Genomic DNA, 26,581 nt, shown 5'->3' on the forward strand with positions numbered 1-26,581 from the left:
TTTAGTACAAATACTACAAATTGGCAGAAATACTGTGACTTAATAGCAATACTATAACATAGAGGATATACTGTGATTTTGAAGACATAGTATGATTTTGCAGATATACTACGATTTCGCTCAAATACTATGAAATTGCAGTAATACTATGATTTTGAAGGAATACTATGATTTGGCAGAAATACTATGCCTTGGTAGTGATACTATAACATAACATATATACTATGATTTTGCATACATTCTTTCTTTTTGCAAAAAATACTACAATAAGGCAGAAATACTATGTTTTAGCAGAAATACTATAATTTGATATAAATACTATTATTTAGCACATGTACTATATTCAGCAGATATACTATAGCATAACAGAAATTTTACGACTTAGTAGTAATATTAATTGAGCGTAAATACTCTAATTTGGCAGAAATACCATGATTTGGCAGAAATACGATGATATGGCAGAAATACTATGATTGGGTACGAATACTATGATTTACCAGAAATACCATTTTTCTGCAAAAATACTATGATTTGGTAGAAATACTATGCCTTAGTAGTAATACTATAACATAACAGATATACTATGATTTTGCAGAAATTCTATGTTTTTGCACAAATACCACAATATGGAAGAAATACTATGTTTTAGCATAAATACTATGATTTGGCACATATACTATATTTGTCAGATATACTATAACATAACAGAATTTCTATGACTTAGTAGTAATACTATAACATAATAGAAATATTAATTTGGCACAAATAGTTTAATTTGGCACAAATACCTTGATTTGGCAAAAATACCATGATTTGGCACAAATACGATGATATGGCAGAAATACTATGATTGGGTACAAATACTATCATTTGTCAGAAATACTGCGTTTTACCACAACTTCTGAGATTTGATTGAAATACTATGATTTAGAAGAAATACTATGACTCCATACAAATACGATGCTTTGGCACAAATACTAAGATTTGGCACAAGTACTATGATTGCGCAGAAATACTATGTTTCAGTACAAGTACTATGATTTAGCAGAAATACTATGTTTGAACATAAATATCTTTTGGCTTGAATTTCTACTAAAAGGTACTATTTCTGCTTTTTAGCAGAAATACTGTAATTTGGCATAAATACTATGATTTGGGATAAATACTATGATTTGGCAGATTTACTATATTCAGCACATATAATATAACATAACAGAAATTCCTCCACTTAGTAGTAATACTATAACATATCAGAAATGTCATGATTTGACACAAAAACCATGATTTGGCACAAATACCATTATTTGGCAAAAATACTATGATTTAGCAGAATTACTATGATTGAGCAGAAGTACTAAGATGTAGTAGAAGTACTTTGATTTAGCAGAAATACACATATGGAGGAGTAATACTTTAACATGGGAGAAATATTGATACACACACACATACACAGAGCGTAAAGGGAACAGTGGCTGTTAAGAGTCTGGGCTTGGTATATCTAGGTCAGTTAAATTAGCTGCACCTGCTGTAATCAGCACTTACACACACAGACACAGAGAGAGGTGTGAGTTTTCTTCAGTGTATTTCTGACATTTAGGATTCCCCTCGAACAAATGGCCATAATTTCCTAACCGTAGGGGCTAGAATAGTCATTCTGACATTGTTTTGTTCAGAAGAGATGGGGGAATCTTCAGGTCTTCATAATTCAGAGATAAAATATAAATTATTAAAGATATATGACTTGTAACACACTGTAACTGAGTAGAGGCGAAGCAAAAACTGCCTTGACTTGCCCTCAAACAACGTTTTGTAACTCTAAATCTCTATGGAGCATCAAAATCATTCTTTCACCGTAAGAAACAGCAGGCTTTGGTGAACAGTCATGGAAATTTTCAGGTCTCTGTTGAAATCCATCAAAAAGATATGACGAGAGAAAAAAGTGCCTCATTTCCAGAGTTTGAAATCTGAAGAAATCTGAGCGAGGGACCAATTTCCTACACTCAAACAAATGTAATTTATGGCCAAACGGTAATAGGTGAGAAAAATATTCTTGAATTGTGAGCATCAGGAGTGTCTGAATATATATTGGCACAAGCCTCATGTCTTAACTTTGTTTCGTTAAGGAGATATGATGATTTGAAAATGCCTCTCATTAGAGAAATCCAGCGGTGATTCTGAACAAAGTCTCCATTGACTCTCTATGGAGAGTTTTCAAAAAAAAGATTTGCAAAAAATCTGTAACTCCCACAACAACGACAGTGACATTTTCTGAAAGCCAGCAAAAATACCTACGTTTTGATGTATAATTTGTGGTGGTTGAGTGGAAATTGAGTGAGTAGCAAGAAGTTGTTGGAACATGAAGAGAAAATTCAGAATGGACGAGTGTACACTCTGAGTTAATTGCATAGCAACCATAGCAACGCATGTATTTTCTGAAAAATCACAATTTTGCAACTGAAAACTTAAAGAGGGATAAGATCAAAACGGTAGAAGATCTGAAAAAGCTGAATCATACAGGAATAGCCCAATAATTTGAGAACATTTTAAAGTTTGAATGGAGTTTCTAGGTGAAAGTATGAGGAAGTAGTTAAGTTTCAAAAACAAGCAAGTTTTAGCAGAATTTCTGAAGATTTCCATTCATTTCAATGGGACAAATTAAAGGAAAAAAGTGTAATATTTTAAAAAGTATAATAGTAATAAACACCAAAAGTCATAGCCATCATTAGCAGAAAGAGCAGAACAGTTCAGAGTTTGAACTGAGAAAATCGGCTGAAAACTGAGGAAGTAGTTAAGTGCCAAAAAGTGTACGGAAGCAACTAGAGGAATAATAAAAAACTAGAAAAATTTGCATTTCCTGCGAAAATGCTGTGTGGATGCCTTAACGCTGAAGCTGTCTGCTGAAAAGCTGAAAACAATGAAAAGTTGCATGGTGGTAAAAAAAAATGCCATCCTGAGCAGGATTCGAACCTGGCCCTCCTGGTCTCAAGGCAGCTGTCCATTTCCCTGAGCCAAAGTACTATGATTTGGCAGTCTGCGAAAATGCTGTGTGGATGCCTTTATGCTGAAGTTGCCTGCTGAAAAAGCTGAAAAAGTTGAAAACTTGCAAAAAGTTGTATGGCGGAGAAGAAACTGAAAATTCTGCTGAAAACAGGTGAAGAAGCAGGAAATTTTTGCTGAAAAGTGATGAAAAGCCAAAAATTCTACTGAGAGGGGTAAAGATTGAGAAATTTTTGCTGAAAAGTGGTGGAAAAAAAAAACCTTGCCCTGAGTAGGATTTGATCCTGGCCCTCCTGGTCTCAAGGCGGCCACTCAGCTCACTGCGCCAAACTCATTCTGACAAAGAGTAGATGGAGAGACTGACAATTTTGCTGAAATGAGCGGAGGCTGCTGAGAATTGTGCTGATAAGAGGTGAAAAGGCTGAAAATTTTGCAGAAAAGAGGTGAATCAGCAGAATTTCTGCTGAAAAGAGGTAAAGAAGCAAAAACTTGCGCTGAAAAGAGACGAATCAGCAGAAATTCTGCTCAAAAGAGGTTTTTCCTGAAAAAAGCTGATATTTGTGCTGATAATAGGTGAAAAGGCTGAAAATTTTGCAGAAGAGGTGAATAAGCAGAATTTGGGCTGAAAAGAGGTGCAAATTCTGCTGAAAAGAGTTCAATCAGCAGAATTTCTGCTGAAAAGAGTTCTGCAGAACTCTTTTCAGAATTCTGCTGAAAAGATGTTTTTGCTGAAAATAGCTGAAAAAGCTGGGATTTGTGCTGAAAAGTGGTGAAAAAACTGAAAATTTTGCTGAAAAGGGGTGAAAAAGCTGAAATTGAGTTAAAAAAGTTTAACTGTTAACTGAAAGAAATGTTGCCATAAGTGGGATTTGAACCCGGGCCTCCCAGTCTGAGAACTGATGCTCATCTCACTGAGCTAAAACACAGCTCAGCCCGGCAAGGAAAATCAGTGACACTACTGATAATATGGCAGAAATGGGCAAAAAATATTGCAAAAAAAATTCAATATCTCAAAAAGTATAGAAGTTATGAGCACCAAAAGTCATAGCGCACATTAGCAGAAAGAGCAGAATTTTTTAAAGTTTCAACGGAGAAAATCGGCTGAAAACTGAGGGAGTAGTTAAGCGCCAAAAAACGTACGGAAGCAACTAGAATAAAGTAGAATAAAGAACTAGAAAAATTTGCATTTCCTGCGAAAATGCTGTGTGGATGCCTTAACGCTGAAGCTGTCTGCTGAAAAGCTGAAAAAGATGAAAAGTTGCTAAAAGTTGTATGGTGGTGAAAAAAAAATGTCACCCTGAGCAGGATTCGAACCTGGCCCTCCTGGGCAAAAGGCGGCTATTCATCTCACTGTGCCAAAAGCACGCTCACAAGGTAAGAGATGGAGAGACTGACAATTATGGTGAAATGAGCAGAAACTGCTGAGAATTGTGCTGATAAGAGGTGAAAAGGCTGAAAAGAGGTGAATCAGCAGAATTTCTGCAGAAAAGAGGCAAAGAAGCAGAAACTTGCGCTGAAAAGAGATGAATCAGCAGAGTTTCTGCTGAAAAGTTTTTTTTTTCTGAAAACAACCAAAAAAGCTGGAATTTGTGCTGAAAAGGGGGGAAAAAAATGAAAACTTTGCTGAAAACGGGTGAAGAAGCTAAAGTATACCAAATCAAAGTATTTGTGCCAAAACATAGTGTTTCTGCCATATTGTGGTACTACTACATTACAACATGAATACGGATTAAAGATGAAAGAAACTGGCAACAAATTCCTCCACTACAAACCAGTCTGATACCACTTCTTGCAGTGTTCACGTTTACTAAGGCACTACCCAAAAGGCGCCACGAGAGGGCACTCCAACACAAGAGATGAGGTGAATGAGCAGAATTTCTGCTGAAAAGAGGCAGAAGGTTCTGTATGTAGAAAAAGAAACACTGTTGAACAATGTGTGAAATAAATAAAGAAATGAAATGAAAGAACAACCTGGTTCTGCTCAAATTCACCAATCAGAGGTACTGCCTCAGTCTGCTTCATCAGACTGTGTACTTGTTTCTGCCATGGAGCGTTAACAAGGAATCTGAGGTCCATATTAGAAAAGCTGCTAAAATCATAAAACTTTGCAGAATTGTAATAAATTAGCAATATAAATTACAGGTCTGTGATAGTGTATAAATTTGTAGTGAAAAAAAAAAACCATGTGGACCAAGGTGGGATTGAACCCACGACCTTTGAGCTGCAGAGCCGTGTCATTACTGATTGCGCCACCTGGAAAGGGGGCAACGGTCTGAAAGACAGATACTTGGGCAGTCAGAAAATAGATCGCGGTGAGAGGCGAAAAACGCCGTTTTTTGGAGTTACAAAACGTGGTGTAACTCAAAAACTAGGAGGGCTAGCAGCATAATTCTTTTACTGGGTGAATCAGCGGACTTTGGTGTATTTTGACTGCGATTTTCATAGCTCTTTCTACCTCTGTCGCGGAGATATGACGAGAGAAGAAACGGCTTCATTTCCAGAGTTTGAAGACTGAGAGGAGGACAGATTTCCACCCCTCAAACAAACGTAATTCATTGCTTAACGGTAAGATAATTGTAAAAACTGCTTCCACTGTGAGTGTCAGCAGTGTCTGAAGATATATTGGCACAAGCCTCATGTCCTAACTTTGCTTTGTTAAGGAGATATGGCGATTTGAAAATGCCTCCTGTTACAGAATTTCAGCTCTGAATTTCAAAACCTCCCCATAGACTTTGAATGGGGAGTATCCAGACCATGTGTCACTTCGAGAAAAAATTGCGAAAAAACGGTAAATCTCACAATAAAGATAGTAACATTGTCTGAAAGCCAGCAAAAATACCTACGTTTTGATGTATAGTTTATGGGGGTTGAGTGAAAATTGAGTGAGCAGCAAGAAGTTGTTCGGACATGAAGAGAAGTTTCAGAAAGGACCAGTGCTCACTCTGAGTTAATTGCACAGAATTGTGGAAGTTTCCCATTCATTTCAATGGGACAAATTAAAGGAAAAAAGTGTAATATTTTAAAAAGTATAACAGTAATAAACACCAAAAGTCATAGCAGTCATTAGCAGAAAGAGCATAACAGTTTAGAGTTTGAGCGGAGAAAATCGGCTGAAAACTGAGGGGGTAGTTATTCGGCAAACAGAGCAACTAGAGGAATAATAAAGATAAAGAATAAAGAGAAACAGGAAAACAATAGTGTGGATGCCATGAGGCATCCACACAACTAGAAAAAATTTGCATTTCCTGCGAAAATGCTGTGTGGATGCCTTAAGGCTGAAGTTGCCTGCTGAAAATGACTGAAAAAGATGAAAAGCTGCAAAAATTGTATGGCAGTAAAGAAACTGAAAAATTATGCTGAAAACAAGTGAAAAAACAGAAACTTTTGCTGAAAAGATGTGAAAAGGCAAAGATTCTGCTTCAAAGGGGTACAGAAGTTCAAATTTGTACTGAAAAGAGGTGAAATGGTTTCCTCTGAAATGAGCAGAAGATACTGAGATTTGTATTGATAAGAGGTGAAAGGCTGAAAATTCTGCTTAAAATAGGTGAATCAGCAGAATTTCCACTGAAAAGAGGTAAAGAAGTAGAACGTTGCACTGAAAACAGGTGAATCAGCAGAATGTCTGCTAAAAAAGAGATTTCTGTTGAAAACACCTGAAAAAGCTGGGATTTGTGCTGAAAAGAGGTGAAAACACTCACAATTCTGCTGAAACGGGGTGAAGAAGATGTATAATTTGTGGGGGTTGAGTGGAAATTGAGCGAGTAGCAAGAAGTTGTTTAGACATGAAGAGAAAATTCAGAACGGACCAGCTCTCACTCTGAGTTAATTGCATAGCAACCATAGCAACGCATGTATTTTCTGAAAAATCACAAAGCTGCAACTGAAAACTTAAAGAGAGATAAGATTAAAACGGTAGAAGATCTGAAAAAGCTGAATCAGACAGGAATAGCCCAATAATTTGAGAACATTTTAAAGTTTGAATGGAGTTTCTAGGTGAAAGTATGACAAAGTAGTTAAGTTTCAAAAACAAGCAAGTTTTAGCAGAATTTCTGAAGATTTCCATTCATTTCAATGGGACAAATTAAAGGAAAAAAGTGTAATATTTTAAAAAGTATAACAGTAATAAACACCAAAAGTCATAGCAGTCGTTAGCAGAAATTGCAGAAGAGTTTAGAGTTTGAACGGAGAAAATCGGCTGAAAACTGAGGGAGTAGTTAATCGGCGAAATACGGAGCAACTAGAAGAATAAAGTAGAAAGATAAAGAATAAAGAGAAACAGGAACTCAATAGTGTGGAAGCCCTTTAGGGCATCCACACAATAAAGAGAAACAGGATCTCAATAGTGTGGAAGCCCTTTTAGGGCATCCACACAATAAAGAGAAACAGGAACTCAATAGTGTGGAAGCCCTTTGAGGGCATCCACACAATAAAGAGAAACAGGAACTCAATAGTGTGGAAGCCCTTTGAGGGCATCCACACAATAATAATAATAAATCCGAGGAATAGTAATAAGTGTGCCTCTTGGCATAGGCACACTTAATAATAAGAATAATAAATCCGAGGAATAGTAATAAGTGCGCCTCTTGGCATAGGCACACTTAATAATAAATCCGAGGAATAGTAATAAGTTTGCCTCTTGGCATAGGCATACTTAATAAGATTAATAAATCCGAGGAATAGTAATAAGTGTGCCTCTTGGCATAGGCACACTTAATAATAAGAATAATAAATCCGAGGAATAGTAATAAGTGTGCCTCTTGGCATAGGCACACTTAATAAATCCGACGAATAGTAATAAGTGTGCCTCTTGGCATAGGCACACCTAATAAAAATAAATCCGACCAATAGTAATAAGTGTGCCTCTTGGCATAGGCACACTTAAAATAAATCCGACCAATAGTAATAAGTGTGCCTCTTGGCATAGGCACACTTAATAAGAAATAATAAATCCGACGAATAGTAATAAGTGTGCCTCTTGGCATAGGCAGACTTAATTATATGAGTGTTATTTTACAGTCTAGCTAACCATAGCTATCAATACCAAATACATTTATGATGCTACATCTGTAGCATTGTGCTGTGTGATCAAACCGCATATGTCAGAGTGGCCTTTTGTTGTGGTTAGTCTAAGGCCCACCTGTGCAATATTCATGCTGTCTAATCAGCACCTTGACATGCCACACCTGTGAGGTGGGATGGATTATCTCGGCAAAGGAGAAGTGCTCACTAACACAGATTTAGACAGATTTGTGAACAGTATTTGAGAGTAATGGGTCTTTTGTGTATGTAGAAAATGTTTCAGGTCTTTGAGTTCAGCTCTTGAAAAAAAGGAGCAAAAACAAAGGTGTTGCATTTATATTTTTGTTCAGTGTACATACCCAGAATAAAGAAAGGTCATCCATTTTTTTGTGTGGGGGGGGGGGCAAAAAAGTGGTCTGGTGGCTAGCAGCATGGGAATGATTTCCAGGGTGCACCAATGACAGCTGAGACGATAAACCTCCCTTGTCCCACATAACCTTGAATTGCAGGGGAAAGAAGATGTATGGCATATCTTTGCTTACTGGGCATTTAAAGTATGAATTCAATTAAGACTTCTTTTTTTTTAGATATAAAATATGTTGTGACAGAAGATTCCCTACACTGCCATGCAACACTTGTCTATTCATATGTATAATTCCTTTCAGCTTTTCAAAGAGAGTTTTAAATAGACCTCTTTTTCATATTGAATAATATCAGCCATGATAAAAATAAAATCAGGTATTTTCCAGCTAGCTTTTGATTTCTTTGATTTCTTTATACATGTTTAAGTTTTTAACAAGTTTAGCATTTTGTTAAACACCTGTTTCAATTTCAATAAAAAAAAAAAAATCACTTCTTTTAAGCAAAGCAGAACCTAAGGTAGGATTAATTCAAGCATTATCACATGTAATATTATCCCGATATGCTAAAACATCAGCCATTATTCTCATCTTATTCTTATGAGGTTATTACCATTTGAAGCCTGTCTAAAACAACAACAAAAATAAATAGAAAATTCAAATACACAGAAACACACAGAAAAACACAGGTTATTATATTGTTGCCATGGTATTAGGCTACTATTACTAATTGGTTTTGCTTCATAGGCATACCTTTATTCCACATCATTACCCTTGGTTTTGCCCTCTTTTTATCCAATTACATATATTTTAGTGTAATTATTGCTCAGCTGTAACTATTATGCTACCATTGTGGTACTTGGCAATTAACTGGTTATTACTCTGATATAATTAAGTTGTAATAAGTTGCAAACGTCCACATTATTACCTTCTTATTTCCACCTTGTTACCACTCCATTTTTACACAGCTGTACTAGAAAGTGCTACTGATCATGGTCAAGTGCATGGTCTGTTGCATTTATTTTAGTTGCATTGGTATTTAGTCTTATCACTGGCACATATTCTTCCAAACACCTGGACAATGACCTCTCACATACACAGGTCATCTGTGGGAACAAAGTAGAATGGGATTTGAAGGAGCAGGAAGGATAACCTAAACATAACCTAAACATATAGGTAACTATATGAAAATGACTAGTTTTGGAGTGGTTTATTGAAAAATTAAAATGCAGAACCTTACAGGCAGGAAGACCGCTTATGACGCAGAACAAAAAAGGTGTATGAAAGCCACTGAAGGCATAAAAATGAGAAAGTATTTGTTGCAAAATTTTCAAGTGGTTCATTAGTCAAGAACCCATATTGCATTTAGGCTTGTTATCAATAAAAAGACCACAAATGCGGTGCTGCCACACCAGCAGAAAGAATTGGAATGTTTTTTGAAAAAATCACCAATATCTGGTACCTATTTTCAAACCATAGTTCTTCTAGCTTACTACTTACTACACAACTGCCCTACTTTGCATTTAGTGTGAGAGCTAGACAAGTACACTAATAATTCTGGCATGGAATGATGACGAGCCCAAAGATTACAAAGATATTTAGGTATCTGTTCAGCTCTGGTAAGAATCTCAATGGAATAGGTGTGATCAAATCTGTCCTCTCAACCAGAGCACACCATCTTGGTGAAAAGAAATTTAAAGGTTATACAGGTTTTACATATCAGTACATAATAAAAACAACCAGGTCGTTAGCAGGTCTTAAAATTAGGTAAATGTAACCTGAATGATAAATTCGAAAACATGACATATCATGCTATGTTATCATTATTATTATTATTATTATTACTATTATTATTATTATTATTATTATTATTATTATTATTATTATAAATAAATAATATATAATATATGAATTGAAAACTTCAGGCTAATGAAAAATGTATTTAGTTTTTCACAGATTTTTTCTTCATTTTGGCATTCACCCTTTCTAATTATGTAATTTAAAAGATGTGTTAGGTCCATTTGATCACACTTTTCTGGCACATTTGTCTTAAAAAGCTTAAAAATAGAAGGCAACTGGACTTGATGTTTCACCTTTCATCTTAGAAGCTTCTTTGGTTCTAAAAATAAAAGATGGAGAGTCACAAGTATTTAACACCCAGTGTTGCTTGTCCCCTTTGGAGGTGGTCCAAGTAAGTAAAATTTCATTTATATAGTATCTTTTAAGACATACTCACAAAGTGAATGACTTAGTTGGGCTCAAGTGCGGGACTCGGGAAAGGCGCAGTGAGATGCAGAATAAGCTTTGGGATACTTTACTGACTTCAACACAAACTGAGGAAAACAATAATTCCTTAAATATGTGCAAAAGGAAAGTAAGGGTTACTTGGAACACAGAGTTTAACTGGGCAAGAGACCAGCAAGCAGCATAAGGGCAGGCTGGATCTAGGGAAGGAGAGGATAGATCAGGCAGAGCAGGGAAATCAATGAGACCAATGAGTTCCTGATGAAAGGGTGGGCAGGCAAAAAGAGCAGTTGTGGTGATCCAGTGGTTGAATTTGATCTGTAGCAGTAGTAGAAGAAACTGTGTTCCTAATAGGGTGAATGTCAGGGAGTGATACGGGGTTGGAGTCTCTAGCGATAGGAAGAGAAACAGAATTACGCACTTGACATGGAATCATTCAATGAAAGTAAGACTAACAACTAGCCCATTTACCACTCTTTCTCTCATAGAGTCGATTATCGAACCTCAAAATGAGGGAAATGAGATCCTCAAAGGAGGACAGCTCATCCTGGGATGTTAGCTGGTCCTTCGTGGAGTCATTGAGGGAATTCAACAACGTTCCATGGAGTATGTCAGCGGGCCAACCGGAACAAGCCCCAAGTGTGCGGAACTTAATGACATGCTCGTCCACACATTTGTTTCCCTGCCGAAGGTCCAGTAGGTGCCTTGGCACTGTGCTCCCACTGAGAGGGTGAGCAAAGGATCCCTTAAGCTTCTAAACAAACTCTTAGAATAAACACATAAAAATGGCTCGCGACAGTAAATAAGCCTCTGCCCACATTAGACCCTTAATCTTGTAAGTAGCCAATCACAAAGGACAGCTTGGTGGCATCGTGAGAAAAAGCGCTATGGGACGCATCAAGGCCAGCTAGCACTGGAGCAGGAACACTCCACAGCAACTGACCTCCCCTGAGAAAGGCTTGTGGTGGAGAAATGATGTCATGGAAAATCACTCCTGAAGCAGCAGTTGTGGTCTGGTCAGGTTTAGGTGATTTTTTTATTATGTCTTTTCTTTTCTCTTTCGTAGTCACAGGTAGATTGCTGGGCTGGCTTCTCCAGTGGTCGCTAAACTGGCTACGAATCAGATCTAAGTTCCATTTTAAAATTCTAGTTTTGACCTTAAGAGCAGTGTTTCCCAACAACTGTGCCACCGCACACAGGTGTGCCGTGAGAAATGATCAGGTGTGCCGTAGAAGATTATCTGGTTCCACCTGATTAGTACTCTAAGCGATCGAAAATTTCCGACCCACATCAAGGCCCTACCATGAGTAGTGGTCAGGAGAAAGTGCCTGGTGCGCAGAGAAAAATTATCAATATGCTTTTTGTGACATTTTTGTTTGGTGGTGTGCCGTGGCTCCAAAAAGTTGGGAAACACTGCTTTAGAACACCACATGAACAGGCCCCTCCCTGTACTGCTGATTTTATGCGTAGTCACTTGCCCCAAACAAAATGTGGCCTTCAGGTTAGCTCATTAACAGTGCAAAGGGAGCTTGATGGAATGGGTTTCCATGGCTAAGCAGCTGCATCAAAAGCAATGGTGTAAAGTACGTCACCGCTGGACTCTAGAGAGGTCAAGACGTGGAGTGACGAATTACACTTCCCTGTCTGGCAATCTGATGGAGTGGTCTGGGTTTCACAGTTGCCAGAAGAAAAACACTTATCTGATTGCACTGTGCCAAGGGTAAAGTTTGGTGTAGAGAGGATTATGGTGGGGGGTTGTTTTTTTCAGGAATTGGTTTTGGCCTCTTAGTTCCAGAGACATGCTTTGGCATACCAAGGCTTTTTGGACAATTTCATGCCCTCAACTTTGTGGAAACAGTTTGGGGATGGCCCCTTCCTGTTCTGACATCACTGTGCACCGTAGCAAAAAGCACAGTCTATAAAGTTTGGTGTAGAAGAACTTGACTGAACTGCACAGAGTCCTGATATCCACCTGTAGGAACCAGATTGTGATGAATTAGAGCAAAGATTGAGAGTCAGGCCTTCTTGTCCAACGACAATTTCAGACATCATAAATGTACATTCTGGAAGAATGATCAAAAATTTCCATAAATACAGTGTAAAGGCAGACACCTTTGGCAAAATAGTGTATACTTGAGAGTGTGCAAATGAAGACCGAAGCCAAAAAGGTAAAGAAAGTCATTGAGTTTCCTATTTCCTCTCGGAAATGGTTAAAATGCTCCCTTGGCTTTGTGAATCTCTACCACTAATTTGCTAGAAACTATACTCAAGTTACCGCCTCTTTGAACAAACTCTGTCTATTTTGAGCCACTATACACCGAAGTACCAGGTCCCGGACACAGAGAACCACGAATCTGGAAGCAAACTAAGGCTTGCCATCGGAGAACCCGGTCCTGCAATACACACCGGGTCACACATTTGGACATAGCGTTTTCAGTGGGAGAAATGTTTCGTAACTCGTCTAAATTACTTCTTCATTCTCAGCTAACTCCAAGTTTCCCCAACCTTTTAAACAGTTCCTTTGCAAAATGACTGAAACTAGCACCACTGACAAAAAATGGGCTGTGATGTCAGTTCCTTGATCATTAATATACAAATTGTCATGACCATGACCAATGACCACTGATCATTGATCAGTGACCAAACAGTCTGAGATGAAAAGACAGATATCCCTTTGTTTTAATCTATGTCTGTTTTTAGATTTGATGAGGTAAGCACTACTTGCCTTCCTTGTCAAAGCTGAACCCTGCTGGTAATGACCCAAATTCATTGAGGTCAGGTGACCTCAACAGGCCACCTTAGCTTACATGATGACACACATGAGCAATAGTAGGTCAGCAACCCTCAGGACCACCACCAAAGGGGACAACAGGTGTCAGCGAACAGGAGGGAGGACCAACACACAGGGATATGCGCTCCTTTTATATGTATATATAATAAAAATAATTCCCCTCTTACCCCTGCGGGCGGTCTATCCTCCAAGCTCGGGTCCTCTACCAGAGGCCTGGGAGCTTGAGGGTCCTGCACAGAATCTTAGCTGATCCTAGGACTGCGCTCTTCTGGACAGAGATCTCTGATATTGTTCCTGGGATCTGCTGGCGCCATTTGCCTTGCTTGGGAGTTACCGCACCTAGCGCTCCGATTACCACTGGGACCACAGTTACCAGTTACCATGGTTAGTGGTTCTGTACTGTCTTTCAGGCCAGCTTTGTCCAGCCACTGATAGGATTTCTGGATGTCAGCCACCTCTGCTATCTGCCCGTGGTACACACCGTGAAGGGGCTTGTCCTGCCATGATAGTTCCTCCTCTGCCTCCTCTTTCATGGGTTTCTACTGCCTGAGGTATTCACTGAGCTCACTAGGTTGGGGCCATCTTCCTGATGTATTCGTGGATGTTAGTTGTCTCATCCTGGACCGTGGTGCTGACAATCACCAGTCCCCGGCCTCCTTTCTTCTGCTTAGCTGAGGCTGCAAGACCAGGCTGACCAACCTGTGCACTGCCTGGTTTGATTACAAGAAGGCCTGTGACTCAATGTCCCACACCTGGATCCTCGAATGCCGAGACCTATACAAGATCAACAGGACCCTAAGAGTCTTCATCAGGAAGTCAATGGGGATGTGGCGGCCAACACTGGAGGCCAACTTCAAGCCCATAGCACAAGTCACCATCAAGTGCGGGATCTACCAAGCTCTATCCCCACTGCTGTTCTGCATAGGCCTGAACCCCGTCAGTGAGATAATTGACAAGACTGGCTATGGATACCGACTACATAATGGAGCAGTTGTCATCCAATTACATAAACAGTGACCACTGTTGCTACCACAATATTACTTGGATATTAAGGGGTTATTACTTTGATAATTGAGTGGTAATAACTTAGAAATTGCCTCATTATTACATTCTTGCTTCTACCTTGTTACCCTTACCTACCACTTTATTACTAAGCTGTATAAGAAAGTGCTACCAATAACACTACTGAATTAGGGTAGACTGTGGGACTTGCTGTGTCAGCTGATGGTTACTGATAGGGCCAGCAGAACGTAGCTTTGACAATCATCTTTGCAAAAACACATATTCCATATTCCAGTCTACATGGTGACATGTTGATGTCATGAAAACTGTCAGACAGTGAGGCAAAAGCAATTTTCCACACACACATGGCACAGTTGGGATAAGATGTTGTTGACCTCAACTGAGGACAAAACTGCATGGTACCAACTACGAAATGGAGCAGTTGTCAGCCTTCTCCTGTACATGGATGACATCAAGCTGTATGCCAAGAGTGAACGAGACATCGATTCACTGATCCACACCACCAGGATATACAGCAATGATATTGGAATGTCATTCGGACTGGAGAAATGTAGTCGGATGATAACAAAGAGAGAGAAGATAGTCAGAACTGAGGGGATTGAACTACCAGAAGGCAACACTGCAGACGTTGGGGACTGCTACAAGTACCTGGGGATCCCACAGGCAAATGGGAACCATGAAGAGGTGCTAGAAAAGCTGCAACCACCAAGTACCTGCAGAGGGTCAAGCAAGTCCTGAGACGTCCGCTGAACGGTAAGAACAAGATCTGGGCTATCAACACCTATGCCCTGCCTGTGATCAGGTACCCAGCTGGGATAATAAGCTGGCCAAAGGAGGAGATAGAAGCCACTGACATCAAGACAAGGAAGCCCCTGACCATGCATGTAGGGTTTCATCCCAAGTCCAGCACCTTAAGGTTGTAAGCTAAGCGGAAGGAAGGGGCCAGGGAGTGGTGATTGTCAGCACCACGGTCCAGGATGAGACAACAAACATCCATGAATACCTCAGTAAGATGGCCCCAACTCACTGCGTGCTCAGTGAATACCTCAGGCAGCAGAAACCCAAGAATGAGGAGGAAGAGGAGGCACTATAATGGAAGGACAGGCCCCTGCATGGTATGTAACACCGGCAGATAGAGGAGGTGGCTGATATCCAGAAATCCTACCCAAAGATGGACTAAAAGACAGCACAGAGGCACTAATCATGGCAGCACAGGAACAAGCTCTGAGCACAAGGTTCATAGAGGCTGGGGTCTATCACACCAGGCAAGACCCCAGGTGCAGGCTGTGTAAAGATGTCCCTGAGACAATCCAGCACATAACTGCAGGTTGTAAGCTGCTAGCTGGCAGGGCATACATGGAACGCCATAACCAAGTAGCCGGCATAGTATACAGAAACATCTGTACCGAATATGGCCTGGATGTCTGTTAGGGTTCATTGTTGAGAGAGGAAATCCATAAAAAACCACAGATCCGGTCCAGTGTGCAATTAGACAGTATTTTAATAAACACATGTGTGAGTTCAACAACCCAATCAGTATTGAACTGTCTTTACCATATTCAGACAACAGTTTTATAGGGTTAAGATAGTACAGCCCCCTTTTCTGTTGGTAGGCAGATTTAATACAGCATACGTCAGCCTAAACCACAAAATGTTCCGTGAACTTTAACATAGTTTAAAGTACATTGTCTTCGGGTCGGTGCTTCCCCTCAGCTCGTCTTCGCTGTCGCTCGCCCCCTTATCTTCCCGAACATCAGGTGCACTTCCTGTAACAGACTACCACGTACGCCTCGACTTTGCAGTTATAAACTCTTACCTAAATGAGTCTACCTGTGTGTGTGTGTGTGTGCACGTGCGGGGCGCGTGCGTGCTGTGTACTGTGTACGTGTCATGACCTCTCACTATTTGTGTCTGTATGTGTGTCTCGCCCTTAAATGCTCTCACATCTCACCCGTTACACTTCTGACCTTCACGTGACCAGGAGCCACAGCTCTTTAATAAGCTCAAATGCAATCATGTATAAAAGATTAAAATCATTTTCATAACACAGGTTTTCCTTCTCAGATCTGCCAATATGTTTGCTCCTCCTAATATAGTCTAAAAGTAACCCCAAGCAAAGCAATTTGAACTTTCCCCTATCAGTGATCCCTCTAAGCGTGTGTGAATCAACGATACATGCATAATAACAATAATAATAATAATAATGGTCTTAACTATAATAATAATGCTCTTAACTTGCAGTTAAACTCTGGTTTCAGTTTCACTTCTGCAAAAGCCTGCAACTTCAAAAGCCTATAACTTCCTGTCTCTGCCCTCTACACAGAAACACTGAGATCATAGAAGCATTAAAACATTTAAAATTATAGTTTAAAGTGGTTCTTCTTGGACCTGTAATAAAGACTAATATGATACCAATATATTTGAACATTTAAATGCAATATCAATACCTCTTGTATACCTATGCTTACTATATGTTTATGATGCAACAGTAATGACAGTAATACCAATAATAACAAAATAATAAATCAAAATAACAAAACATAATACTTCCTCTCTGGACAGCAGAAACCCAAGAATGAGGAGGAAGAGGAGGCACTATAATGGAAGGACAGGCCCCTGCATGGTATGTAACACCGGCAGATAGAGGAGGTGGCTGATATCCAGAAATCCTACCCAAAGATGGACTAAAAGACAGCACAGAGGCACTAATCATGGCAGCACAGGAACAAGCTCTGAGCACAAGGTTCATAGAGGCTGGGGTCTATCACACCAGGCAAGACCCCAGGTGCAGGCTGTGTAAAGATGTCCCTGAGACAATCCAGCACATAACTGCAGGTTGTAAGCTGCTAGCTGGCAGGGCATACATGGAACGCCATAACCAAGTAGCCGGCATAGTATACAGAAACATCTGTACCGAATATGGCCTGGATGTCCCAAGGTCAAAATGGGAGACGCCCCCTAGGGTGGTGGAGAATGACCGAGCTAAGATCCTGTGTGGCTTCCAGACACAGACAGACAAAATGGTGGTGGCTAACCAACCGGATATAGTGGTGGTAGACAAACAGAAGAAGATGGCCGTAGTGGTAGATATAGCAGTTCCCAATGACAGCAATACAGGAAAGAAGGAACACGAGAAGCTCGAAAAATACCGAGAGCTCAAAGAACAGCTTGAGAAAATGTTGAGGGTGAATGTAACTGTGGTCCCAGTGGTAATCGGAGTGCTAGGTGCGGTAACTCCCAAGCTAGGCAAATGGCCCCAGCAGATCCCAGGAACAATATCAGAGATCTCTGTCCAAAAGAGTGCAGTCCTAGGATCAGCTAACATACTGTGCAGGACCCTCAAGCTCCCAGGCCTCTGGTAGAGGACCCGAGCTTGGAGGATAGACTGCCCGCAGGGGCGAGCGGGGAATTTATATATATATCTATCTATATATATATATACTGTATATATACATATATATGTATATATATATAATGTGCAATATGTATATTGCAGATATAACTAGGCAATAAAAATGTTGATTTTACTTCTGTTTATTTTTAAGAAGGTGTCCTCCTCATTTTTCTTATTGAATTTTTTTTGAGACAATTGGAATCCAGCAGTCTGATTTTTGTATTTATTTGTCTTTTCTGAAGACGCTCCAGTTTAGTTATCACCACCAAAATCTTCTGGGGTGGAAAGTAAGTATTCATTGTCTTTTCTTAAAGTATACATGTTTTCTCTCTCAGGTTGCCCACTCATCTCACTTTCTATGATGATGATGATTAATTATAGGGAACTGGTGCTGACAGATAGAGGTTCAGTGTTCAGTGAGGTTTCTCTCACTGAACATGCTCCTATGACTGGCTAATAGTTATTGAGTGGGTGGGAGGTATTGTCCAGCATTGTCTTTCGCCTCTCCGACACTACATAGTAATGTTTAAGGCTGGAGTCCAGTTCCATCTCCACAAGATTAGTGGCCTTGCGGATCAGTTTATTGAGTCTGTTTGTATCTGCAACCTTCAACCTGTTACCCCAGGATGCAACAGCATGGGAAAAAGGCAAATACTTTTTCAAGGCTATCTATCTATCTGTAGTGTTGTTAAAAAGCACTATGTTAAATTTTGAATTTCATTTATTATGTTTGTTTTTCAGAGCAGAAATGGAGAGAGGATTATCTAGAAAACATATACTTGAAGGTAAGATTATTAGCTACAACTGTGAATTTGAAATATTTTTTCCCCAGCACTGATAGTTTGCATACTGGGGACATAGTTTTGTTTTGTTTTTGTCACCAAAAACGTTTTTAGTCTGTTTTTCAAAGAAAAGCAGTTAATAATTAGGTGAGAATTAGATGCTTGAAAATGAGGGGAAAACATTTTCTAAGCATGGAAAATAAAAATATTGGTTTGTTGAGTGTCTCCAGCACCAGACACTGAGTTTAATTACAGTTTAAAAAATAAGTAAAACTCTTTTTAAACATGTTTTGAAATTTTAAATACATGATTCAGTTAGCATTTTAGTTATGATTATGTTAAATTATCCAGTTGTATACAGTGGGAATAGGTTTGTCTACAATTTTTATACATAGACCCATAAATGCTTAGGAAATTTTTTATTTAATTCACTTGAAATCGAGTAGACAGCCTGCACTTGATTTGCATCTTTACTGATTAATTTTAAATCTCTTGGTTTGGTACGTCAAAACATGTCTTGACCTAAGTATTGGAATAGCTTCTTAGCAGGATAGACTTAAAATGACATCTGATGATTTGAAAAGATACATAATGTCTGAAAGCTGGAAATAGAGTTTAACTAGTTTGACCTAGTCAGACATTTCTGTCTGATGTCAGAGTAGCAAAAATATATCTATACAATTAATACACCCATCGCATAAGCTTGGTCCACATTGTTGGCAATAACTCATTCCTTGTAGGAATATATATATTAGTGCTGTCAAAATTGACATGTTAACACAAATTAATGCACCATCAGGCTCAACGAAATTAAAATTGTTAATGCAATTAACGCATCTGGAGTGCAGAATGACTCAAAATCCCAGAAAAGTCTCTGTCAACGCATTTCGGGGGATTTATCCAAGTAGAGTTACCTTTGCACATGCTGAACCTATCAACTCAATATGAAAGATGATAAACGCATATCGGCCCTGTCGATGGGAAATTTGAGTATTAAATAAATAACAAGATGGAACAGTCGACTGACATAAAGTATTTTGCACATTGTGCAAGAAGGAATTTTCTTTTCACCGAAGCACTTCCAGCTTAAAATATCACATTGACGCGAAGCATACATTAGCCGGGGCTGCTGCTCGGACTTTGGCTAACATGTCACCCAGCTTGCGACAAACCACTCACGGAGCATTGGGGACTCAGTAAGTCTACCTCACAAATATTCACTGACATAATTGCCAAGTGGATTGCAACAAACTGCAGACCTATTAATATTGTTGAGATGACGCGCTTTACTTAGCTTTGGTTTCTCGTTTCAAGGAATTGAAGTGTTTCCCCAAGAGTGACAGAGAGAGACTGGCTAAATGCTTACAGAGTTTTTTGTTAACATGAATGTTCAAGATGTTCAATACACATGCTAAGTGCGTATATTTTCCCGAGTGTCTTTGTTCATGCAAAATGAAATGCGATTAATACAAAATAAAAATGAATGATATTTAATCGTGATTAATCAAAATTAATCCACAATAACCCTGTGATGAATAAAATTAAACATTTTAATTGTTTGACAGCACTAATATATATTATATGTTAGTGTATACTTACCTATTAGTATATACGTTTTGTATTTCACAGGAGAGAACCTGTGTTAAAAGATTGAAGAAAGCTATTCAAATTTTCTTTGAATTTAAGCATACATTCTTTGTGTTTATTCTGCATTTACTTCATTATATTGCATAAATGTCTGTTACAAGCTTAAACATAAAGTTAAAAATGTAATTGCAATCGCAATTAATTACAGAAAAATGTGCGATTAATTGGTTATTTTTTTAATCTATTGACAGCACTAACATATATATATATATATATATATATATATATATAAAACTCCTCTTTATAAAACAGGTCTGAAAGCATCACTTGACAGGCTTCAGCTGGAGTATGTAGACATCGTTTTTGCGAATCGGCCAGATCCCAATACACCTATTGAAGGTATGTGTATACTAATCCTCCCACTCCTATAGGGCTAGTATTATAGCCCTTATTTAAATAAACTTCATCATTGTTTGTCTGCTTGCCCATGTAGCATTTTATTCTGGTCTGCTTTATTAGAGATTCTTTTTTCACTTCTGGGGGAAAAAAAGAAAAAAAAAACTAATAGTATGCTTTATATCAGGGGCTCTTAACTTTTTTTTTTACCTCTGGGCCCAACTTTTCCACTACAAAGTGGCCCATTCAGATATTATCAATTTATATAATAAATTAATGTTGCTTTTGGTTTGATTTATATTTAATAACTAAAAAATTTCTACTTCATTTTAATGGCTAAAACCATGTCCAATAAACATGATGATGACATGCAATGTAATAATCATGTGTAATTATCATATGTAATAATCATAAAGACATTTATTTATTAAGTGTATGTGAACCTGTACAAATACCAAACGGGTTTACAATTCGTGAAACAAATCAAACTGCAATTAGAAGTTGAAAGGCTCAAGTCAGGCTTAATAACACAAAAATAAAAAAAATATTACTACAGCAAAAAAAAAAAACAAGGGAAAAAAGGGAAAAATAGAAATTGGATAAATAATATGTACATTCAAAATCATTTTCTAAGTACATGAATAAATAAATAAACTGTTATTAAATGTAAATAAAGTGCAAATGAAATATAACCTTATAATCTGTGAGTGAATCTAAAAGATGTTTCGGCAGTAAACTTTTTTTTCATTGGCAGAACCAGAAGTTACTCTTTATATTTGAGACAAATGAACAACAACAAACAGTCACAACAGTCCATTTTTTTGGCAAGCTGTAACTCCCCTTTAATATTCACCTCCTAATGACACACTTGAGCCTGCCCCTGAGACACAATCAGATCCAGTCTGGGTGAAATGGGGGAAAGTCTCACTCTCAGAGTAGCTTCCACTGTTACTCTGAGTCTGTTTCGGGCTTTGATCTTGGTTGTGGCCACAAGTGTCCACCAGTGTCAGACATGGGTACTCCTTTGAGACACCAATCCAGAAGGAGCCCAGGTTTAGTTTGCCCCAATGGAACTTTAAAGTGCTGTCAGTGGGAACTTCCAGAAGCTGGAATTCCAGATGTGAGGGCAAAGCAACATCATTTTCAGTGGGATCCACAGAAAATGGATCCAAAATCCACGTGTCCTTCTCTGAGATAATCAGGGAAATATTTATCAAATTTCTCTGTCAGTTGTGAAAGGTGCTGACAGACAGGGTCACTGATTTTCACCTGAGGGGAGTTTTCCAAGATGTAAGACAAAAGTGGAAACATGTCCATCCTCTTTTCCTGGGCCCTCTTAGTCCACAAAGCAAGCGTCCTCTTGAAAGCTTTGTCTGCAACAAAAAACATGTTGCTGTTTCTCCCTTGAAGTGAGATGGTTCAACAGTAAAAACAATGTAGGTAGGCAAGCTTATCTGTGAACTTTGAGTTGGAATAATCATGTGCAAGAAGAGATTTTTTCTTCGTGAGAAAAGAACAAAGCTCATTCCTCAGTTTCAACAAACACTTGAGGACCAGTCCTCTTGAAAGCCATCTCACCTCATTGTGGTAGAGCAGCTGGACATGATCTGCTTCCATGTTCTCACAAAGCTTGGCAAAATATCTGTAGTTCACAGCATTATTTTTAATGAAGTTGATGGTTTCACACTTAGATCCATCACCTCATGCAAATCTGGTGACATCTTTTTTGCTGCAAGGCTTTCACGGTGGAGAAAACAGTGGGTCCATTTAGTTTCTGGTACACGATCAAGAATCTGCCTAGTGATGCCGTGATGCCTGCCAGTCATTGAAGCTGCACCATTACTGAGACCCCACCACAGTTCTGCCAGTCCAGGTCATTCTCAGTGAAGTAGTTGTCAATGCAGCGAAAACATTCCTGAGCCGTGGCTCGTGTTGGTAGCTCTCCACAAAACAGCTGTCCCAGCAATAACGAACAAAAACCAGCAGCAATGTACCATTCGTGACATCAGTGGACTCGTGTAGTTGCAAAGAGAAAAATGGACTACTTTTTATTCTTTCCAGAAGCTGATGCTGTATGTCTAAGCCACGGCTGGACTGGGACAAAAAATCAGCCCGGGCATTTTGACTAGTGACCGGCCCACCATGGTATTATAGGAAAAGCCATAAAGCCTTTATAATATACTTAAACCTACACCATCCTCCCTATTCTGGTATTCTAAACAGTACTTAGCAAAAATATAAAACAACCTAATTTGTAATTACATATACCTAACTAATAGGGTTGCCATCTCCCAGCAAAAAAAAAAGAAAAAGGGAACCACTCCCCCACCCTCTGCCTCAAGATGCTTAATTGACATAACTGATTTTTATTTAATGCACGTGTAAAACAAATGCACAGAAATCTATTATTTTTCTCCTGTAATTAAATAGATTCAACATCTTTCTTCAACAGAATTGCAGACTGCACAGATGGTACCTTCCCAAAGGAAAAAAATACTATAACTTAATAGCATTAGAATTACTGAGCATTTTTTCTTGGTGCAAGTCCCTACTACTAGATTTACTAGGCCTGCGCAAATTTGCGTAAATTCCCCTGAACCTAGCACCCCGCTGAGAGGCCTTCAGCTCCATTGTTCTCCTGCTTTTGTTGTGCAAACATACCCTCCCCCAACCCCCAACCAGGAGAGATTCAGGAGACAGGAGAGAACCAGGAGAAGGTCTTTCCTTCCAATCGTTGTCAGACTCAACAACAAAGTACCTGAAGCCTACAATACACCATGCTAGTTTTTATGTGCAGTATTTCTTCTTGTCAATCCTTGTCACTACATTGCATGCCTGTCCATAAACATATATTCACAGAGTTATATATCCACACCTTACATACATATACATACATACAACCTAACACCCATCTCGCCCCTGCGGGCGGTTTATCCTTCAAGCTCGGGTCCTCTACCAGAGGCCTGGGAGCTTGAGGGTCCTGCGCAGTATCTTAGCTGTTCCCAGGACTGCGCTCTTCTGGCCAGAGATCTCCGATGTTTTTCCCGGGATCTGCTGGAGCCACTCGCCTAGCTTGGGAGTCACCTATTCATGTAACCCCTTCCGCCAGGGTTACTTGCGTAGTAGCATTCCATCAACACCCTTTTTTCGTCTCTTGCCCACCGATGCCTTCTTGTTCCAGTAGCCCACTTGTCTCAACACCTGACGCGGACCTTGTTGATCTGGGCGACGTCTGAGCCGGCATGCCTTCATATGAATGTGAATTTGTGACATGTTACACAGGTAAACAGGCCACTTCTAAGCACTGAAGTGGAGAATACCTCTCGCTGTGCAGTTTATTTTGCAAGTTGAGGAAGTTCAAGCCGGACTTTATTCACCGTGCCCAGTAATGTTGTTTTGCGCTGCAGCAGTCTGTGCGTCAGTGACAGTGAAGTAAAGACATTGTCCATTGTGACGTTTCTCCCATCATCCAAAAATGGCTCCATCAGTTTTGTGACCACATTCTCTGCCAGCCTCTCTCCCTTCTGATGACTGGGGTCCTTTCCCAAGTAAGGAGATGTGTTGCAGACATATTTTGGTGTCCAAGTCCGTGGCCATCCAGAACTTGATTCCAAATCTCTCTGGCTTGGTTGCAATATACTGTGTGAATGGACAACGAACCTTGGTAGGGAACAGCTGTTTATCTATGGTCATGTGTTCTCCTGGAGTGAAACTCTTAGCAAAGTTCTTGTTGAAGCATGTCCAGATGTCGGAGATTGCCGCAAATTTGTCTGTTTTCACCTGTTCTGCCCTGGTCAGAAATCAGAAATCTTTCTGATCAGCAATCTAGAATGGCACCAATGGGACACATGATTGTTCTTACAAACAGAATTGAAATGAATGCCATCAGTTCAACAATTGACAAAATCCAGTCCCGCTCTGTTCTGTGGGCTTGATAGACCGTACACTCCCTGATGGTCTGCAGCATTCCCAGGTCTAACAGGCAAAGGAAGCTTTGGAGCACACTTGTAATTTTATGCTGTCGGAAGATAAACAAATAGAGAATGGTAAATTTACATGAACCTCACTCTAAATGGGTTTATATAAATATCATATCTACTATGGCAGTGACAAACCTTAGCAGACTCTGTGGGTCCAGCTTGCGCAGTGAAGCACGAGCGATTTGCTACTGCACTGGGCATTCCAATGTCCTCCTCTACCCACACAGTGCCGTCTTTTGCCGTGTGGCTCAGACAGGGCTTTCCAGTACCACGGTGCCTCTTCCGTCGAAGCATGTTGCGTTCTTGTTCCGTCTCCTTTTCAGATTCTTCTGAGGAGGTATCAGTGGCCTGCTGGACAAATGAAACCTCCCCTCCATCAGAGTCTGCTTCGTCCATTTCCTGAAGCAAGGTCAAAGCCTGTTGCGCGGAGAGGTTTTTCCTGCGTGGCAGTGATACGGAGGCCATCCTGATGTGCGTTCTCAGAAATGCAAACAAGAAATGATTCTCCCACCTGGTCGGTCTGCTTTTATGCACAGCACTGTGCTGTAGTCAAGCAATGCCACTTCCTCACATACACAGTGACAATGGAACAATGGAAGATCTGTGCTGAGACTCAAGGAAGGTGTGAATGTGTGTCTTTCATATTTGCAGGTCAGTCAATGTGTGGGATATTTTGTATAGATACGGCAGGCATTTCTGAAAGTTGTAACACAAAGGTTTGGCCTGGCTTGGATCTGAGCAACTCTGAGTGAGCAAATGCAAATGTGCCAGGCCTCAAGGATAATGGGTGGTTTGCACAACAAAAGCTGGAGGAGAAACGAGCTGACGACCTGTGAAAATCTCAGCAGGGATGATTAACACCTTGGGACTTGCACCAGAAAATAAAAAAGCCAGTAATTCTAGGAGGTGTTGGGTTGAGGGAAGTTACACAAATTTGCGCAGGTTTAGTAAATCTAGTGCTAGTGTATATACTAGACTTAATATTTACTAAATACAATAACAGATTTCTACACATTTTACATCAGATAAAAACTTTGGTTGTAAGATTCAGATAATTATTTATTAAAAACTAGACATTTTAAATGAGAATAAGAAAGAAAAGTATTTCTTTGTGCCTCCCTTTCCCTGTTAATGCCTTACCTGGCCCCCTGGCAAAACTTTGCTAGACCCGCCCCTGCACAAGTAGCTGTCAGCTACATAGAAAAGGATCCTGGTGTTATTTGTCTCTCAGAAACAGTTCATAACTCCTCTTCAACTCATTCATGTCACCTAAAAAGTAAACCTGTTTCTCCATCACCTGTTCAGCTCTGATGATTAAGGACATCTCCTGGTTTCATCTTCACGTTTCCCTCTCACCACATATCCAAACCGATATCATGACCAGCAGCTTTTACGGCTGTGGGAGCCACAGCCGTAAAAGCAAACATCAGCTGATTCTAGAAAGTAATATTAAATAAATTCTAACAACAGCTTATCAATCTTAAACGTGCTGCTGTTGTTTAGCGCGATCTCCACTGGTTTCCTCTTTCTGGCGCAGAGAGAAAAGCCAATCAGCTGATCATTGATCAGTTTCATGATTGAATTAGCAACTTTCTAGCTGAAGTAGTATGGGACAAATTGCGTTCCTTTTCACCTCACTTTCTCATTATTTTAATATATTGTTTTAGGAAGTATCCAAAACATACAAGTTTCATTTATATAATTTTTCAAGGGATCTTATATCTGTTTTCACTCTTGTATGCTTTTCATACAAGTTTCACACAAGACAGATACAAATTTTATAAGATTTATATATATCTTTTCCATATGGGTAAGGCCAGTGTTGATAAATTATCACAGCACGCTCCTCTTCTTGACTACTCTACCCCAGTATTTGCCATCTGAAAAGAAACATCTCACAAGTTTCGTTAATGGTTATAGTTTGTTTGTATTCTGTTACTTGTTTCAGATTTTTTTTTTTACAATCCCCATGCTTTCCGCATACACTGACAGGTCTTTGGTTCTAGTCT

The 26,581-nt window shown here is 39.4% G+C and overlaps 1 protein-coding gene across 1 annotated transcript in view; it reads left to right on the top strand.

The window, feature by feature from the left end:
* LOC100695531 (voltage-gated potassium channel subunit beta-2) overlaps positions 1 to 26,581 on the top strand; it is a 166,576-nt gene that overhangs the window by 79,909 nt on the left and 60,086 nt on the right. Inside the window, exons 7-9 of the mRNA XM_019355599.2 lie at positions 18,070 to 18,114; positions 18,569 to 18,612; positions 20,509 to 20,595. Of these exons, the coding sequence (XP_019211144.1) occupies positions 18,070 to 18,114; positions 18,569 to 18,612; positions 20,509 to 20,595 (176 nt within the window). The remainder of the gene's footprint in view (positions 1 to 18,069; positions 18,115 to 18,568; positions 18,613 to 20,508; positions 20,596 to 26,581) is intronic.

The sequence above is a fragment of the Oreochromis niloticus genome, linkage group LG20 (genome assembly GCF_001858045.2).
Source record: "Oreochromis niloticus isolate F11D_XX linkage group LG20, O_niloticus_UMD_NMBU, whole genome shotgun sequence".
NCBI classification, from domain to species: domain Eukaryota; kingdom Metazoa; phylum Chordata; class Actinopteri; order Cichliformes; family Cichlidae; genus Oreochromis; species Oreochromis niloticus.